The sequence below is a fragment of the Balaenoptera musculus genome, chromosome 8 (assembly GCF_009873245.2).
Source record: "Balaenoptera musculus isolate JJ_BM4_2016_0621 chromosome 8, mBalMus1.pri.v3, whole genome shotgun sequence".
NCBI classification, from domain to species: Eukaryota; Metazoa; Chordata; class Mammalia; order Artiodactyla; family Balaenopteridae; genus Balaenoptera; species Balaenoptera musculus.
In genome coordinates this window covers 104366090-104384929 of record NC_045792.1, presented here as the reverse complement: position 1 = coordinate 104384929, position 18840 = coordinate 104366090, and the positions used below count along the sequence as shown (strand labels likewise).

Genomic DNA, 18840 nt, shown 5'->3' with positions numbered 1-18840 from the left:
GCCTTGCCCCCACCGCCCTCCTGTGACCGGTGCCATCACCTGTGCTCTGCCCTGCAGTGAGGGGACGAGGGTGCTACCTGCAACGGTGCTTGCGGGAAGGCCAGTGCTCCGCGAAAGTGGCGCTGTGAGGAGGGGCTGGCACTCAGGTCACTCCAGGATGCCAGAGTTTGGCCTCAGGGCGGGGGTCCCATTGAATGCCAGAGGCAGCCCCTCTAGGAGGGCTGCAGAAGGGAGTTTGGTCCCCTGAGGCCTGGCCACGCTCACACCTCAGGCGCTGGGCTGCTGCGGCCGGGCCTCACCGGGTGCCTGCCTGCCCGCCTCCGCCACGCCAAGCGGGATTCCGCCCACTCCGCTCCTCCTTCGGCCCACCCCGGACCCTCAGGCTCGACACAGCCAGAGTGAATGCATCACACACTCGACCCACGAAGGGCCTGCTTCCTGGAAGGGAGGCCTCTGTGAGGTGGCCCACCTCTGTCCTGCAGGTTTTCTCCCAGCTGAAGTTGATTCTGGAAAGGCCTTAGGAGGCACCAGGCAGCCGAACCCCCTGGGTTTCAGGTCTGGGAGGGGAGTGGGACTTGACAAGGGAAAAGGCTGGGTGCTGGGTTAACCAAGTTCTGAGGTGGCCTGGGAACGCAGCAGGATTTTTATTCACCTTTGTGTCCTCAGGACCCAAGCCTGGCTTTGCGGGGTCAGGGGGTGGGGGTCGCTTGCGACTAAGCCGGGAACTGAGCTACGGGGCTGTGTCTAGGCTCTGAGGGGCAGTGTGACCCGTGCCCTCGGGCATCCACAGGGCCCCGTCTGACCAGGCTCCCCAGACCCCACTCTGCCTGTTGGCTGACGTTTCTGTGCCTTTCACCTGCAGGGGCAGCAGGAAGTCTGCTGTCCCGCTCCCGGCTGGTGTCCTGCCTCAGGACACCTCCTTCGGGCTTCCCTGGTGGCGTAGTGGTTAAGAATCCGCCTGCCAATGCAGGGGACACGGGTTCAAGCCCTGGTCCGGGAAGATCCCACATGCCCCGGAGCAACTGAGCCCATGCACCACAACTACTGAGCCTGCGCTCTAGAACCCGCGAGCCACAACTACTGAGCCTGTGTGCCACAACTACTGAAGCCCACATGCCCAGAGCCTGTGCTCCGCAACAAGAGAAACCACTGCAATGAGAAGCCCGCGCACCGCAATGAAGAGCAGCCCCCGCTCGCCGCAACTAGAGAAAACCCGCGCGCAGCAAGGAAGACCCAACGCAGCCAAATTAATTAATTAATTAATTAATTTTTAAAAAAAGAACACCTCCTTCATGCTCTTTCCCTGTCCCTGGGGATCGGGGAGCAGGCTTTGGGCTGTGAAGCTCCTGCTGCCTGCGTGACCCAGCCTCCCTGCCTCCCCTGCTCCGGGGCGCCCCTTCCCCCAGTTTCAGCCTTGGCAGCCGTCCCTGCCTCCAGCAGTCTGGGGCGGGAGAACTTTGTACCCTGGGCCAGTGACTCAGGCCGAGCAGATGGCGTGGCCTCCCTGGGCAGAAGCAGCCCTGGGTGCCTGGCTGGTGTGGGGTGAGTGCCCCGGTGCTCTCTTGTCGGGTGTGGGTCTTCCCACCCGAGAACGCGGTCCGCTCTCCGTGTGCGCATGTGCCGGCCCTTGTCCAGCGAGAGCCACTGGGCGGGTGGCCGCATCGCTGGTTTGGGCGGGAATGAGAGCCCTGCGGGTGTGGGCGCCAGAGCCGGGGGTTCCTTCTCGTGCCCCGCACTCATCAGGGAGGAAAGGCCAGTGGGAAGATGGCGATGGCGGCCACGTTCATCGCCCAGGCATGGCGCTCAGGGCCCCTGCTCAGTGATCCACAGGACGACCTGCTGAGGTTGGGGTGGTGTTAGCCACTTCTACAGAGGGGGAATGAGGCCTCAGGTGCCCAGACCCAGGCCTGCTGACTCCGGGTTCACACTGGTCTGCCAGCCGGTGGGTGGGCTGACCTCTGCCCACTTTCCCCACTGCTCTGACTTCAGCGAAGGACCGTGACCTTTCCCCTTCTATAAACATCTGCCTGCTCACTCCCGCACCCCAGGGTCTGCTCAGGTCTCAAGTCCAGGCCGATGTTTGCTTCCGTCTGCACAGGACAGGGGGTTCTGGGGCATTCAGACCCCCCCCCAACCTCCGCCACCCAGTGCCCAGACCCTGGTTTCTTGGTTTGTAAAGTGGGATGCCAGGGAAGCCCTTGCTGTCTAGAGCATGTGTGAGGGTCAAATGCAGAAATGTGTGTGGGTCTCTAAGGCCGGATAATTCAGACTCCCTTGTTTGCTGACTGAGCTAGGGAGGCACTTGGCACCCAGCCTGGGGGCATAACCTCCAGGGATCTCTTTCTTTATTTGGAAAAGGGATTGGGGCATGTGTGGTTGGGGAGAGGACAGAAATGTCTATTTATCCACAGGACAATGCGTAGTGCCTAAGGCGTCCTCAGGAGTAAACCCACCCAAGCGGGAGAAAGGAGCGTGCCTCCCTGGAAATAGTTGAAACGTCCCTGGAGGATGGAGAATCTCCGTGCCAGTGGTACCAGCTGTAAGGCTGCTCACCTGTAGATAAGTGAGGAAGATCCCTCCTGCAGCCCTGAGCAGAGCAGGCATCTGGTGCCCAGGACGAGGGTGAGGTTTGCATCCCACACCTGCTCCCCGGGGTGTGCGCCATCGACCGCCAGGGCCTGCCTGCTTCTGGCTGCTCCGCTGGGAAAGTGCTTCCCTCCTAGTGGGTGGGTGTCTGAATCCGGAAGCCGGTGCAGAGGATTAGGTGCTGCCAGTAGACCTGTGAGGGGGAGATAACAGGATAGCATCTGAAGTTCACTGGCTTTCAGAAAGGTGTGGGAGTCAAATGTTTCCACTCTGAGGCCCAGCTGGTACATTGGCACCAACTGTGAGCAGGTCCCGGGGGCTCCCTTGGGTAGCTCCTCCATCGGCGTCAGCTGGAGCATGGCTTATTTCCTTCAGACCCACAGACAGGCTGCAAAAGCAGTACAGAGAATTCTCTCACACCCCTTACCCTAATTTCCCAAATACTGTTGACCACATTTACTTCAGTATTCTCATGATTTTCCCTGAACCATTTGAGTGTAAGTTGCAGATATGATGCCCTTAAACTCCTAAACACTTAAGTGTTTTTTCCCTAAGAATGAGGATATTCTCTAAAGTTACCACAGTACAACGATTAACATTGACACAATACTCGTTTCTAACGTACAGACCTTATTTAAATTTTGTCAGTTGTCCCCCTAATGTCCTTTATCGCAGCTGAAATCCAAGATCCAATCCAGGAGCACATGTGCATTTCGTTGTTATGGCTCTTTAGTCTCCTTTAACCTGGAAGTTCTTTAGTCTTTGTCCCTCATGACCTTTGACACGTGTGAAGAGTGCAGGCCAGTGGTTTGGTGGAACGTCCCTCAGTCTGGGTTTGCCTTGTGTTGCCTCCCGATTAGACTCAGGCTGGGCATCTGTGGCAGGAACACCCGCAGGTCCTTCTTGGCCGCCCGTCGGGAGGCATGTGATGGCCGTTTCCTGCTGGTATGATGTTAACCTGCATGGCGCGTACTGGGGTGTCTGCCAGGTTCGTCCACTTTGTATTAATAAGTAAGGACTGTGTGCTCCATTTTAGAAGAGGAGCCAGAGCCCAGAGACGCTGCTGCCCACCCCTGACATTCGCACTGCTGGGTGGGACCCCGGGCGCCCACCTCCCGCCCTCGCCTCTGCCCCTGTTGGCTGTCAACTCCCGAGAGCTTCTGCCCCAGCCCCACGGCGCTTCCTGGCTTTCCTCCCTCAGCCTCCTTCGCTGGCTCTCCCTCCTCATCCAGACTCAACGTTGGTGCACCCGCCGCTGCTCTCTTGACTGTTCTGTCCCCAGCAGATCTGGGGGCATAACCTCCAGGGATCTCTTTCTTTATTTGGAAATAAAGAAAGAGATAAATAAAGATAAATAAAATAAATAAATAAATAAATAAAAATAAATAAATAAATAAAAATAAAAGATAAATAAAGCCCCAGGCCCAGGGCTTCCAACCCCAGCCTTTTGCTGAAGCACCCAGGCTTCCTGCCTGGCTCTGACCTCTTCGGCAGCCCGTCCCCACCCCCAGTCTGGTCTCTCCCGAGGTGCGGGAGGCGCTTCCAGTCGCCCATCCTGGGCTTCTTCCTTCCCCTCATCTTCCACAGTGGGTCTCAGCGAATCTAGCCTGTTGTACCCCAAATACCTCCCCACCCCCTCTGTCCCCCCCAGTCAGAGGTGCTGTCTCTGTCTCAGCCCCTGCACAGCCCCACACGTGCACCCTCTTTCCGTCCTCGCTGCTCCCAACCCAGGCATCTTTTCCAAACACGCAGCAGGTCGTGCCCTCCACCGCCATGTTGGATGAGAGGCGGACGCACCCAGAGGCCTCGGCAGCCTGGCCCGTCCCACCTTCAGCCGTGGTGTCCCTGCCCCCAGCTGTCAGACCGGATCTTTCTTGGACACACCCAGCTCCTTCTTCCCTCGGGTCCCTGGCCATGGCTGTTACTGTGCTTGGGGTGCGTTCCCTGCAGATCAGATCTGTGTGTGGCTGCGGCTTCCTCCATTTAGGTCCCCACGTCTGTGCCCTCCTCGGAGAGGCCCACTTAATATCCAGCCCCCCACCCACTAATTCACAGAATGTTACCTGTTTTCTTGCCCTTGGGGCACGAGTCATGATCTGAAAGGACCTTATTTCTGTCTGTTTTTTTCCTTTTCTCTTCTCCGTCCCTGGGTCTGCCACCTGTGAGAGCCGAGGCCTTCCTGCCTTGTTCTCGCCGCCCTCGCCTGGTGCTGTGCCTGGCGGGGTTGATGCTCGGCAGGCCGCCCTCTCTCCCCTGGCCTGAGGGCTTCCCTCTTCTCTCTTTCTTCTCTTTATTTCCTTATTTCTTTTCTTCTCTTGTCTTTCTATTTGGTCTTTATTTCCCCTTATCCGTCTTGTTGGCCATAATGTGATGCTGAGGTTCTTATATATAAATATATATATATTTTTGTGCTCCTTACTTAAAACAAAATGGTTGAGTCAAGCATTTAAACTTTACTAAGAAATAGTTCATGTGGTTAGCTGGATAAAGTCACCGGAGCAGGAGTAAAGGACCAAATGCCAGTTTGGGCTCTGCTGTAACAGCTGTGTGACTTTGAACACACTTCTTAAAGCTCGCCTGGGCCTTGGTTTTCTTCATTTGTAAAATGAGGCGGGTGGTTGACCGCTGAAGATGTTCTACATTCTGGGATGTAAATTGCCCTCAATTTATTTTTATTGTGATAAAATATATATTGATATAACAGAATTCGCCATCTTAACTATTTTTAAGTGTATAGTTAGTTCACTGGCATTACGTACATTCACATCGTTGTGTAACCATCACTGCTGGCCATTTCCAGCACTTTTTCGTCTTGCAAAACTGAGACTCTGTCCCCTTTAAACACTCCCCATCCCCTCCCCCATCCCCTGGCCCCCACCCTCCCACTGTCTGTCTCTGTGAATTTGACTCCTCTAGGGACCTCATCTAAGCGGAATCATGCTGTATTTTGTCTTTTTGAGACTGGCCCGTTTCACTGGCCCTCAGCTGGGTTTCATGACTAATTTACTTAGTAGCCCCTGTAGCAAGGAAGGTTTCTGCAGTTTGAAGAAATCTGCATTTTAACCAAGCAGAGGCTGTGCTTCCCGAGAGCACACTGATGCGGGTTCGCTCCTGGGGAGATCCACTGTCACCCTCCCTGCCCAGCCAGACGGAACCCTGAGGGAGGGACGCAGGGGTCAGTGTGGGGCATGAAGGTTCTGAAGTCTGGGGCTGCCCGGACAGCTGTGCCCAGCAGAGGGGACCCTGACATCACACCGTGGTCATGCAGGGCTGCTGGCTAGTCTCTGAAATTGCTTTAAAAGCTTGAAGTGCGGTGCTTTAGAAATTATAGTGAGTATGAGAGTATTAGGGTAAGCTTGGGGTGCCATTTGGGTGTGAATTTGCTCCCTTCCCTATAGTCACTCAGCCCCGCAGGGAGGAATCGAGGCAGCAGTGGTGCTGGCTTTCATGTGGGGCTGCCGGGAGGCTGGCGCAGGACCCCTGCTCTTCCTGGGGACCCTCCGAGCTGAGGCTTCTCTAACCTGGCCATGACTTCCCTCCCTAGATGCTGAAGTTTCAAACTATCCGTGGGGGCCTGAGGCTCCTAGGTATCCGCCGAACCTCCACTGCCCCCGCTGCCTCGCCCAGTGTCCGGCGCCTGGAATACAAGCCCATCAAGAAGGTCATGGTGGCCAACAGAGGTGAGCACAGCGGGAGCCAGCGTCCAGCCCCTGCCCCAGCTCCCTGCCCCTGTTTCTGCATCTCTTAGGACCCGGGGATCTAAATTCCCATCCTGTTGCCCACCCCCGGCCCCAGGCGAGATCGCCATCCGCGTGTTCCGGGCCTGCACGGAGCTGGGCATCCGCACCGTGGCTGTCTACTCGGAGCAGGACACTGGCCAGATGCACCGGCAGAAAGCTGACGAAGCCTACCTCATCGGCCGCGGCCTCGCCCCGGTGCAGGCCTATCTGCACATCCCAGACATCATCAAGGTGGCCAAGGTGAGCGGGGCTGGGCTGGGCTGGGGGCCTCTTGAGGGCCAGGCCTGGGTCCTGTGCCTGCCCCCCCAAAACTTGACACTACTGGCAGTGAGTCCCTGTGAAGGGATGAATGAGTGAGTGAGTGAGTGAATGAATGAGTGAAGGAATGAGTGAATGAGTGAGTGAAGGAATGAGTGAGTGAGTGAAGGAATGAGTGAATGAGTGAGTGAAGGAATGAGTGAATGAGTGAGTGAAGGAATGGGTGAATGAGTGAGCAAATGAGTGAGTGAGCGAATGAGTGAAGGAATGAGTGAGAGTGAATGAGTGAGTGAAGGAATGAGTCAATGAGTGAGTGAAGGAATGAGTGAGTGAGTGAAGGAATGAGAGAATGAGTGAGTGAAGGAATGAGTGAGTGAGTGAATGAGTGAGTGAAGGAATGAGTGAATGAGCGAATGAGTGAGTGAGTGAGTGAATGAGTGAGTGAATGAGTGAGTGAAGGAATGAGTGAGTGAGGGAATGAGTGAGTGAGGGAATGAATGGAGCAGGTGAGTGGGGGCAGGCGCGAGGGCTGCAGGGTTTGGGCGGGCCTGTGTGAAGGGCTTTGAGGGGAGCTCCACTCTTCTGACGCCACCACACCCCCGCCAGGAAAACAACGTGGATGCCGTGCACCCTGGCTATGGGTTCCTGTCAGAGCGAGCAGACTTTGCCCAGGCCTGCCAGGATGCCGGGATTCGGTTCATTGGGCCGAGCCCTGAGGTGGTCCGCAAGATGGGAGATAAGGTGGAGGCCCGGGCCATCGCCATCGCTGCAGGTGAGGATGGGGGCCACGCAGCTCCTGAGAGGGGCTGTCTGGGGCGGGGGCGCTGCTGGCGGGCTTCGGCTTGACCTGCCCGTATCCCACCAGGTGTCCCCGTGGTCCCCGGTACAGCCACCCCCATCACTTCCCTGCACGAGGCTCACGATTTCTCCAACACCTACGGCTTCCCCATTATCTTCAAGGCCGCCTATGGGGGCGGGGGGCGCGGCATGAGGGTCGTGCAGAGCTATGAGGTGAGCAGTCGCTGAGGGCTGGGAGACCACCTGCAGAAGGACTGGGGTGCTGGGGGCGGGCGGGGCCGTGCATGGCCGAGCTTGGGACTCACTGTCTCCTTGGCCCTCGCCTGCGCTCCCAGGAGCTGGAGGAGAACTACACCCGGGCCTACTCAGAGGCTCTGGCCGCCTTTGGGAACGGGGCGCTGTTCGTGGAGAAGTTCATTGAGAAGCCGCGCCACATCGAGGTGCAGATCCTGGGTGAGTGGGGCGCGTTCCCGGGGCCACAGCGCAAGGCAGCTGCAGAGGCCCCGCTCCTTCTGGCTTGGGGAAAGCTGCAGGGGCTCTCCCTCAGGAAGACCCTCCCCAGGAAGGTGGGCTGTGGGGCCATGCTGGTCGGGCCCGAGGCCTCCGTTGTGCCCGTTTCTGTCCTGGCTGAGCCACCGCTGGGACCTGTGCCGAGCGGCCACAGTGCTTGCGCGGGGAACGTCAGGAGCTCAGGGGTGTCTGGATCCCAGGAGGAGCTGAGCGCAGTCTACCTCCACCCCAGGGGACCAGTACGGGAACATCCTGCACCTGTACGAGCGAGACTGCTCCATCCAGCGGCGGCACCAGAAGGTGGTCGAGATCGCCCCTGCTGCCCACCTGGACCCCCAGCTTCGGAGCCGGCTCACCAGTGACTCTGTCAAACTTGCAAAGCAGGTGAAGGGCAGGGGCTCTCGGGGACAGAGTTTGAAAGCCAAGGGCACGGGCTCCTCCCCATGTGGAGACAAGGAGCCCATTCCTGCAGGCTTGCTTTGAGCTCCTGCTGGCATAAGCCTCACGGCCGGCAGTTGGGTTGCTGGGGTCCAGATGTGGGCCAGCTGCTGCAGAGCAGGGAGGCCCAGGGTGACCAGCTCCGGGAAGGGGGCAGGAGGACTGAGGGCTGATGCAGGGCCCTCGGGATCCTTGCTATGCAGCCGCAGAGGCGCTGGGCCCAGAGGCCAAGCCTGGAGACCAGAAAGGCTGAGAGAGGAGGGAAAGAGCCACTGGCCCCTCCTTAGTGCCCTCTGCACAGATTGAGTTTCTGCACAGCACCAGCGAACCCCTGGAACAAAGGGAATGAGAGAGTCAGTGGCATCTGTTAAGATTAAGGAACAGTATTCAGGCATCTCTTCCTCACTTATTCTTTTTTTTTTTTTTTTTTGGCTGCGCTGGGTCTTTGTTGCTGCGTGTGGGCTTTCTCTAGTTGAGGCGAGCGGGGGCTACTCTTTGTTGCGGTGCCTGGGGTTCTCATTGTGGTGGCTTCTCCTGTTGCAGAGCACGGGCTCTAGGCGCGCGGGCTTCAGTAGTTGTGGCTCGTGGGGTCTCAATAGTTGTGGCTCACGGGTTCTAGAGCGCAGGCTCAGTAGCTGTGGCGCACGGGCTTAGTTGCTCCGCGGCATGTGGGATTTTCCCGGACCAGGCCTCGAACCCGTGTCCCTTGCATTGGCAGGCGGATTCTTAACCATTGGGCCACCAGGGAAGCCCCTCGCTTACTGTTAACTGTCCCCTACATCACCTCTATTGCAACCCATTTGCTCCCCGGGTCCTCCTCCGCCTGTCTCTGCAGGGATGTGGGGTGACTGCCCTCAGGCCGGCCCGGGAAAGTGCCTGCCACGTGCGACCAGGCTGCAGCAGGGACCCTGCTCTCTGTTCTGCTGGGGCCCCCCTGACCCCACCCCGGCTCAGAGGCCAGGCATCCTACCCCCGCCTCTGCCTCCCCATCCCAGAGGCCCGAGTGGACATCTCTTCAGATCTGCTCTCCCCGGCTGCCAGGCCGGCCCCTGGGCCTGCTCTCCTTCCAGAGCTGAGCTCCCTCAGGCTCTCAGGCAGCCCGTGCCCACGGACCACGGACGCTTCTGTAACCTTCCCCAAATGGAAAGCCAGCCACGGCTAACATGAGGTGTTGATTAGGGTCTGATTATAGTTGAGATTTTGGTTCCTTTATAAGAGGACTATTCTTGCCTTGAGTTTGGTCTTATTTATTGGCTTGTGCTGTGTCTCCTTCCAGAACAGATTTGAGGGAGCTGAGTAAAGTCTAGTTTGTGGTTTTGGTAGGACCAGAAGTGAAGCTAGAATTAGGCTTGTATTTTGAGTTAGAGCCTCATCTGTTGGTTCCTCTCAAATAGCATCTCTTTGGGTAGTGGCCAGAAGTGATGATGGAGTAAAGTAGAGGGGAACTTTCTGAAGACCCTCTAAGAATAAGAAGGGTCCAGGAGAGGCCAGGGTATGCGCAGGTGGGCCTGTGCCCAAAAGCTGAGGAGCTGCTGGGTAGAGGGTGCCGTCTGGGCCAGACAGGAGCTTCTGCTCGTGTCTCACCCGGACAAGCTGTGTGCAGCCCTCAGAGGTTCCTGCGGAGGCCTGGGGTAGATGTCCAGGCCGGGGCCCCTTGTGGGTTTTGGGCTCTCGCCTCCCGGGGTCAGGGCTGCTGGGCTGCCTGCCATCGGTTGGGGCGGGGTTTGCCGCAGTCTGTTCTATTATGGAACCAGCCCAGTGGGTGAGCCTGCATCCCCATCGGGCTCCCACCACTGCGCCCTGCTGATGCGGCCACCCCACAGGTGGGCTACGAGAACGCGGGCACGGTGGAATTCCTGGTGGACAAGTACGGCAAGCACTACTTCATTGAGGTCAACTCGCGCCTGCAGGTGGAGCACACCGTCACCGAGGAGATCACCGAGTGAGCACAGGGGTCGAGCCAGTGACGCAGGGGCAGCCTCCGTGACCAGCCCGCGGCTGCAAATGGCGGGGAGCAGTCCTGGGAAGGGGCGTCTCCCCCATCTTGTGTGAAACCCACACCAGGTGGTTCTTAGGGAGTGGGCAGCAGGAGCTCGGCTCACTGTCCATGGGTAGAGAATATTTAGGGATCCAGGTACTTACTTTTTATGAAAATTATTATTATAAAAGCATTACATGGTTACTGTAAGAATTAGTACAAAGGAGCAAATAAAAATGACTCAGGACCCCACCCCTCAGAAACAGGATGCTGAGGAGGTTCCCGGCAGGCTGTGCTGTGTGCTGCACATCACGACCTCACTGGAAGAAGGTGCCATTCAACCCCATTTTTCAGATGACGAAACTGAGGCTCAGAGAGGTTAAGAGAGTTGCTCAAGGTCACACAGCTGGTCGTCTCCAGCCCTGTGCTGTGTCTCCTACGCCCACACTAAATCTTTTGGTTTCTTTCCATTTTTATTTACTATATAAGTAGTTTGACACAAATGAGATGTTTTGTATAGAACTTTTATTCTACGTTTAAAGTTTAATATTTGTCTAAGGCATTCCCATTCTTTCCAAATACTTTTAAGTGGTTGCACACTATTGCATCTTCTGGGTATTTTATAACTTATCTACATATTCCTCTATTTTTAGACAATCAGGTTGTTTGGCTTTTGTAGTTATTAAGGGTGTGTCAGTTAACATCTTTGGGCCTAAGTCTTTGCCCACCTCTCTGAAGAGTTCTGAGGACAGACACCTTTAGTAGGATTACCTGAGCAATGGATAAGCAACATCTCACCTAAAGAGCCTTTGAGATCCCTTGTTCCAATTTGTTCTCCCACAAGCATTGCGTATAGACATTCCAAAAAAAACCTGCCCATTTTATAAACAATTAATATGGCCTTTCATTGTTTCAAAATACATACATTGAGCCTTTTAAGTGTTACACCCTAGCTTTGGGCCAGTCCATCTCACCATGGAACTTTTCGGACAGTTCCTTCCCCGACCCCTGACCCCACCTGAGACTGGGGATGCTGCTGGGGCGCCTGCCTTTGCCCGACAGCTGCACGGAAGGCCTCAGGGTCCTTGCTCTCTCGAGGTAAAGGCTGAGTCGAGGCACATGCTCCGGCCTCACCCTCTGGCCCCGTGAGACTTTCCCCATTGCGTTGCTGTAAAACTGTCGTCAATCTTGAGCCTGTTCTGAGCCTGTTCTGCTAAGGATGGGAGCCTTTGCTTGCTCGAGAGCAGAGGTTTTATGTCAGACACAGACTGGGGTGCAGGTTCCTCCCAGGTTACTAGCTGCGTAGAGCTTGGGTGGGCTGCAGCCTCTCTGGCCCTCGGGCTCCTCCTCTGATGGGAACGACAGTGACTCTCAGAGCATTACTGTGGAGGTGACGCTTGGCAAGAGCACAGCCATAGTCTGCGGTGTGTAGATGCGGCGCTGCGTGGTAATCATCCTCACGACTGTGGAGTGGTTTAGCAGGAAATACGAAGCACTGAGGAAGATCCGCCAGGGTGGTAGTTCCCAGGCTGTCCTTATCACAAGCCTCGGTGACAATAAATTTAAAACCTTGAGTTTTTTTTAACAGCTGTTCCACTTAGATTTGTTGCCGTCCTTAGGAGCATGGCAGTCAGCGAGGGTGTGCTTAGAACACCAGGCACATTTGGAGAGCTCTGTACTCTGAGATCTTCTCTGAAGGGTCTTTCTTGGGGACAAGCCCAGCTGCAACATAGGTCATGGTAGAGTGGCATCCTGACCACGATGGCGCCCACCGGTGTGGACCCTCCAGTAGCTGTGGCCCCATCTCAACAAGCCTGGCCTTCACTATAATCCTGTCATCTTGCAAACTGGGCCCCAGCCCCACCCAGCACACACCCTGTAGCACATACTGCTCTTAAGAATGAGGGTCTGAGCCTTCAGATCCAGGCTTGACCAAGGGAGGGTTTGGGGGAGGTAAGAGGACAGAGAGACCCCAGGGAAGGAGTAGGGCAGAGCGTGGGGAGGAGTAGTTTGGGAGGGGGTGCAAGATCAGGTAGATGCTAATATTTCAGCCACCCCTCCGGCTGCCGCGTTCTCCTCATTCAGACCTTGCGGGTTCCCAGCCTGGTCTGGTTGGGAGGAGGCTGCCGAAGGGTCAGCCGGCAGGGGTGGCGGGGCCGGGGCTGCCCTCGCCCCTCCCCTGCCTCACGCTCTCCCCCTCCTCTGCCTGTCCCCCATCCTGCAGTGTGGACCTGGTCCACGCCCAGATCCACGTGGCCGAGGGCCGGAGCCTGCCCGACCTGGGCCTGCGGCAGGAGAACATCCGCATCAACGGCTGTGCCATCCAGTGCCGGGTCACCACTGAGGACCCCTCGCGCAGCTTCCAGCCGGACACTGGCCGCATCGAGGTAGGGCCGCCTTCCCACTGAGCCTGCCACCAGCCTCGGCCTGCTTGCAGACGCTCCTCTGGGGGGCACGAGGGAGCCTGTGGGCCCGGCAGTGAAGGAGGCCCCTGGCTTGAGCTGGCTGAGAGTACGTGGGAGCCAGGCACTGTCCAGGACTAAAGGGGAGAGCATTCCCGGGGAGAGACTGCCATGTGCACAGGCCGGAAAGGCCAGCGGGGGGGATCACATGGAACAGGGAGCAGACCAGCTGGGTGCCAAGTGCAGGGTCCCTGGGAACGAAGCCCAGGCCCTTGACTCGTGCCACAAGAACCCAAAGCTTCACTGCCCACCGAGCAGCGCTGCTGGCTTCTGTCCTGCCTTCAGTCTGAGGGAGACCCTGGGTGCAGCAAGGGATTGGGGCCCGTTATGTCTCAGTGGAGGGGACGGGCTGGGCCAAGGGACCCATCAGGGATGAATGAGGGAGTCGGGGAGATGGAGGGGGCCAGGGAGGAGACTGAGAGGCAGGTTCGGCCTGTCAGGGGCTGAGAGAGGGCCTGGGCGGGCTCCCCTGCCCCTCCCCTGGGCACTCCTCTCTCCCCTCCCCTCCCCTCCCGCCCCAGCCTCTGGGCCCGCTGCAGGCAGGAGCCCTCTGGCCTGCTGGGACTCCTATTCCCTGGTCCTGTCTCATGCCACCAGCTAAGGGTGCCTCCAGTCCTGCACGTCAGCAGTGCTGTCACAGGCTCTGCCGGTTTACTGCTCCCCATATGGCCCGAGCTTCTGAGGAAGCAGGAGGCGTGCAGGAGTCCAGGGAGGAGGGCGAGGGTGATTTTGAGACAGACCCTGAGTTCCTGAGACAAGTGACATGGGGTGGCCGGGGAGGGAAGGGGAGCTATCTGGATTCTGAAAGCCGCATAGAGCTGCTCGGCTTGAGGCAGAGCTGCCGCCGGAGTTCCATTTCTGGAAGGATCCAAGTCCATAGGTGGGGGCCAGCCCCAAGGCCAGAGTGCTGTGCGCTGGGCGGCCCCCGACTTCTCTGCCCTCGGCCGGGAAGGGGCAGCTCCGAGACGCAGTGCTGCCTTCCGGCACCTCCACCTCCGGGGCCTGGCTCCTCCGAGCCTGGTTTACCACAGAATATGTTTAGCTGACAGTTCCTGCTCACAGCTGCGTGTTCACCCTTAAATATTTTATTGAGTTCCTTTTTATCGAACACGGGCCTGTGTCCCTTAGACGCGGAAATACGGTGCAGCGTGTGTCCCAAGCCCCCCGGGCTGTCCCTCCCGCTCCCCATCTCCCTGACCTGTGCCGCACATGGGTCCCCTGCCCCGGGCGCAGGCTCTCCCTCCCCCTCCACAGATGTTCACGCCCCAAGCCCCTGTCCCCGTGCCGTGGCCCCCCTGCCCGCATCGGACCGTTTGGAGCCCCCGTGCGTCCCCATGAGCCGCCTCTCTGACCCTCGCTCCGCTTCCCCTCCTGGGCCCGTGGGCGCCTGTGTGTCTCCCTGCATCTGGCCTGGCTCCCTGTTCCTAGTGTCAATCATCCGCTCGCTGGCTCCTCCCATCTGGAAGGCAGGGAAGGTGGGGGGACACCGTGCGTTAAACGCCCCCGGCCTGCCTCCGCTTGCCTTGCTCTGTCCTGCAGCATCCTTGTCACCCGTCTGTGTGCTTCCTCATTTGTTTGTCTGCCCCCTTCGCCCAGCAGGCTGGGAGCCCCTTGCGAGCAGGGGGTCTGTTTTAGCTGCTCTGTCCCCACTACCTGGCACAAGGTGGGCACACGTGCTGTGGAATGAATGAGTGAACAAATGAATGAACCTGAAAAGCAAGAGGGTTGGTCAGGCGGGCGGGGTGGCAGGTCGGTGGGATCTGGCCTGCTTGCCCCGGTCCCTCCGTGCCCTGCAGGCTCCGCATCAGCCCTGAGTGCTAGGCGCCAAGCCCTGGGGCTGGCGGGGCACGCCCTCCCCGTCCCTTGTCCTGCCCCCTTGCTCCTCTTGGGGAGGAGGGAGTGGTGACTGTGGCCCTTCCTCCACACGGTGGGGTGCCCCTGGGTTTGCTGGCAGAAAGTAAGAACTTCACAAGCCAGAGTTGGGGTTCACCTGTGCACGGCCTTCAGCGCCCTGCCGGCCCACGCTGGCCTCTCCCGCAGGTGTTCCGGAGCGGGGAGGGCATGGGCATCCGCCTGGACAACGCGTCTGCCTTCCAAGGCGCCGTCATCTCCCCCCACTACGACTCCCTGCTGGTCAAAGTCATCGCCCACGGCAAGGACCACCCCACGGCCGCCACGAAGATGAGCAGGGCCCTTGCCGAGTTCAGAGTCCGAGGCGTGAAGGTGAGCGTCTGCAGGCCCGAGATGCCCATTGGCCTCTCGGTCAGGCCCTGTCACTTGTGTATAGCTGGAGATGGAATCACAGCCACATACTGTCTTGTCCCTGAGGCCAGCGCTGCTCGAGTAGCTGTGGGCACTCCCTGGGCAGACGCTGCCGTCAGACACTCTGCAAGGCAGGAGGGGCAGAGGACGGGGCTCTGCCCCTCGGGGATCACGCTGCCCAGCCCCCTGTGGAGGGTGGTGGCCTGGCAGACCCACTCCTCCTCCATCTGAGAGTCCCAGGGGATGCTCTCCCCGTGCTGAGGACACCGTCCCCTGCCCACTGCACATGGGGAGCTGGATGGCTGGCGGCCCCTCCGCACCACCCTCTCCTTCTCGGCTGCTCCAGCCCTGCTGCGTCCGGGCTCAGCGCTGGGTCTGGGGCACGTGGGCAGCGCTGTCCTCTCTCAGCCCCACGTCATTCCCCTCACCTGCTGACATGCTCCACGGTGTCTGGCAGGTGCTCCGAGGGTGCAGAAGCCTTTTGAAAAAGCACGTGGGAGGGAGGAGCCTGTGGGGCTCGGCCCACCTCCCGGGGTCCGTGCTTCGGGGCCTCTGCACTTTCGTGAGGAGCCTCAGGGCTCCCGTTCGGGGGGCCATTTCCTGCACACGTGGCAGAGACGCGTCGTGACGTCGTGTGCTCCACCCGCTTCTCGCTGCGGGGTCTTGGTCTCCCACCGCGGTGTCCCGGGGCTGCTTCCGGTGGGGGGTGGCCAGTGTGCAGGGGGCCTGGCCACCCCACCCCTCGCCTGCCTGCTTCTGTTACTGTGTTGTCCTGTTGGTGACCCCGGCTGGCCCCCCCGTGGTTGTGCCCCTGGGCCATAGGACCCTCCGCCTGTCCTACGGGCTGGAGGGCTCCTGAGCACCCACTGCCTTAGAGCTGGAAGGAGAAGGGAGACCAGGGCCATGGGGGCCGTGAAGGGGCCGAGGAAGGTGGGAGGCCGACGGCAGGTTGGGGCACCAGCGTCCTGCCCAAATGTGCACCTGGGCCAGGCCACTGGCCCTGCCCACCCTGCGCCGCAGCCCTGCAGGCCACCTACCCTTCCCCCCCACCCCCACCCCGTGCCTTCTCCACCCTCTCTCCGCGGCCCCTGGCAGGGCTCACGCTGTCCTGCTCTTCTCTGTTGAAGACCTTGTTTCATTTTATTTAAACCAGGATCTCTTGGGCCACATCCAGGTATGTGTTCTGGGGCTGGGCGGGCAGGCACACGTGTGTGTCGATGCCATGCACACATACAAGTGTGTGAGCTCGGCCTGCCACGTGTGTACGCACGCACCTTATCGCACCAACTCTCACTGGGCCGCCATCAGGGCCACAGTGGGCCCCCTTAGGCAGCAAGGGCCACACACCCCTCAGCACAGGTGCAGCACCGCGGGCCTGGGGTGCCACGCCCACCCTCCGCACCGGGACCGGGGCACCTGCATGTCCTCGAAGCACTGGGTGCACGGGCCACGCCACACGTGCCCGGAAGTGTGTTTGGAGCACTGATTCCTCCCAGCTGATGCCCAGGAGCAGTGGTTGTTTGAAGGCTGGAGGAGGCCTGTCTGGGCCAGAGGCTGGCAGGGACCTGGGCCTGGCGGAGGCAGGGCAGGGCAGGCTGCCCCGTGACTGTGGCTCCTTGAGGTGGGGACTAGAGCAGTGGCCATGTGGGCGTGGTCCCCCTTGGTGTTTGCCCCTGGGTGTCCAGCAAGAGCAAAGCCACGAGGGGCGTCAGTGGAGCAGCTGAGAACCAAGATCTTGCTCAGGGCCTGCATCCCTGACAGGAACCTTCTAGGGGGGTCCCAGACTGAGCAGGGCAATGGGATTCCAAGTCCCTTTCCAATCCCTTTGGGATGACATTTTATACATCCAGAAGGTGCCCTGGCCGATGGTGAATAAGGTTGTCACCCACGGGAGCCAACGGGGACTTCCGTATTGAGTTGCTAAGAAGAACGTTACCAGCCCAGGTCCCTTTGCCCAGAAGGGCTGCACCGCCTCCCACCTGCTCCCTTTGCTGCTCTGTGCACTGTAACGCCCGTGCCAGGTAAGGGCGAGACATCCTGCCCATGTGCTGTCAGGAAGGGGCGTTCCCTGCGCTCAGATGTGGGCACAGAGCACAGAGGCGCTGGGCCCCACAGCACTCCAGGGTCCGAGGGCACCCCAGGCTGGCTGGGCCTCCACGGGGCTGGTAGCCCCAGCGCTGACCCCGTCTTGTTTGTGCCTCCACTGGCCCGGAGTCCCCCCTCTCTTTTCAGGGAACCTAGCAGGGCGAGACCAGAGACTAGCACTGAGGTGACCCCAGTAATTTTATTATAAAGAAAAACAAGACTTGCACTTGGTGGCTGCAGCCCCTGCCTCGGAGGCTGTGAGCACCTGTCACAGGGACCTGTCCCGTTCTGCCCGACTGGAGGCCAGAACCAGGGAGAGGGCCCCCTGTCCTGCCCAAGGGACCCAGGGTAAAGCCAGGAGGGACTCTCAGGCAGTGCTGACCCACCGGGCCAGGAGGCTGCCCACCCCACACCCTCTGCTGCCCACCCCAGGCTGGCTCCCTTGCCATCACACCACACTCTCTTCCAGCCGCTCGGCACTGCCCCCCATGCCCCGGCACCCGGCCCCGAGCAGCCCCCCGTGCACAGAGTGGCTCCGTCGGGCCCAGGCCCCTCCGAGGCGCCTGGCGTACCCGTAGCACCCGCCTGTGTCTCCCAGGTCCAGGGAGCAGCTGCGCTGGGGGCGAGGCGGGGGGCTCCGTGGTGGGTGCGTCTTGGGTGTGGGGCTGGGGCCCCCGTTGGTCTGGGATTGGACGTGGCTGAGCTTGAGGGGGAGGCGGCCATTCCCGGCCCCCCGGCCCCGAACCAGCAAGGCCACAGTGAAGACCAGTAAGGCAGCCACCAGCACCCCCCCGACAGCCACGGTCAGGGTCCCGCCCAGCACGTGGGCCTGCAGGGCGTGGCACAGGGGCGTGGCTGGCAGCGTGGAAAAGTGGGCACAGCCCAGCAGCCTAGTGGCTGTGAGGTCGGAAGGCCCAGTGGCAGGTGACAGGGCCAGCAGACAGAGGTCATAGTCGGCACCCGGGACCAGGTGTTTCAGCAGGAAGTGGTGGCTGGAGGCTGGGACGATCCTGCGGGCAAGGGCGGGCGGTCAGAGCGCAGGCACGGGGGCCCAGGCCCCAGCCCACCCCCCACCAGCCTCACCACGCGCCCCCAGGTCCCAGCTCTGAACACTCCCTTCCCCAGGACCACACGGGCCTGTGTGTTCACTGAAGAAGGCAGAGAAAACAAGACAGGCGCGTGTGGCCCTGGAGCTGGTTGTCAGGGGCCAGAGAGGTGTGCACGTTGACACCAGGGCTGGCCTCGAGGCGGTGGAGAATCACACGCCAGGTGCACAAACAACATGCGTGTGCGGGCCAAGCCCACGAGCTTAAATGCAGACAGATGCCAATACCCAAGGCCTCACCCGCTCTGCCACACCTGAGGCCTCCCCCTCCCCTCCCCCTGCAGCCCCCACTCGGCCCAGGCAGCTCAGAAGCTGAGGAGGGGTGTGTGGAAGCCCTGAGGAGAGAGAAGGAGCAGGAGAGGTGGCCAAGCCCCGAGGGGTGGAGCAGGGCTCAGAGGAGGGCTGCTGGGGGTGACGCTGGGGGCCACGGACTACAAAGCGCCTCCTCACCGGTACATGAGGGTCTCGTCCTCGCTGCTGTTGTACTGGATTTGGAACATCCACACACGGTCCGCCGGCCGCCCTGGCCCCCAGCTCACTAGCCCCGAGGTGGCGGTCACCTCCGTCACCTGCACGGCTGGCTCAGACTCCAGCGTCCCCTCGCCCTCGGCAGCAGTG

The 18840-nt window shown here is 59.8% G+C and overlaps 1 protein-coding gene across 8 annotated transcripts in view; it reads left to right on the top strand.

Annotated features, from left to right (window-relative positions):
- The window catches only part of PC (pyruvate carboxylase), a 104322-nt gene that overhangs the window by 75155 nt on the left and 10327 nt on the right, over positions 1 to 18840 (top strand). For 4 of the 8 annotated variants that reach the window (XM_036860867.1, XM_036860868.1, XM_036860873.1 and 1 more), the window contains 9 exons: positions 6131 to 6266; positions 6382 to 6566; positions 7191 to 7356; positions 7450 to 7595; positions 7718 to 7835; positions 8125 to 8276; positions 10154 to 10272; positions 12533 to 12695; positions 14811 to 14993. In XM_036860867.1, the coding sequence (XP_036716762.1) occupies positions 6131 to 6266; positions 6382 to 6566; positions 7191 to 7356; positions 7450 to 7595; positions 7718 to 7835; positions 8125 to 8276; positions 10154 to 10272; positions 12533 to 12695; positions 14811 to 14993 (1368 nt within the window). Of the gene's footprint in view, positions 1 to 2411; positions 2628 to 6130; positions 6267 to 6381; positions 6567 to 7190; positions 7357 to 7449; positions 7596 to 7717; positions 7836 to 8124; positions 8277 to 10153; positions 10273 to 12532; positions 12696 to 14810; positions 14994 to 18840 lie in introns of all 8 variants that reach the window. The other 4 variants (XM_036860869.1, XM_036860871.1, XM_036860870.1 and 1 more) reach the window with 2 other exon arrangements.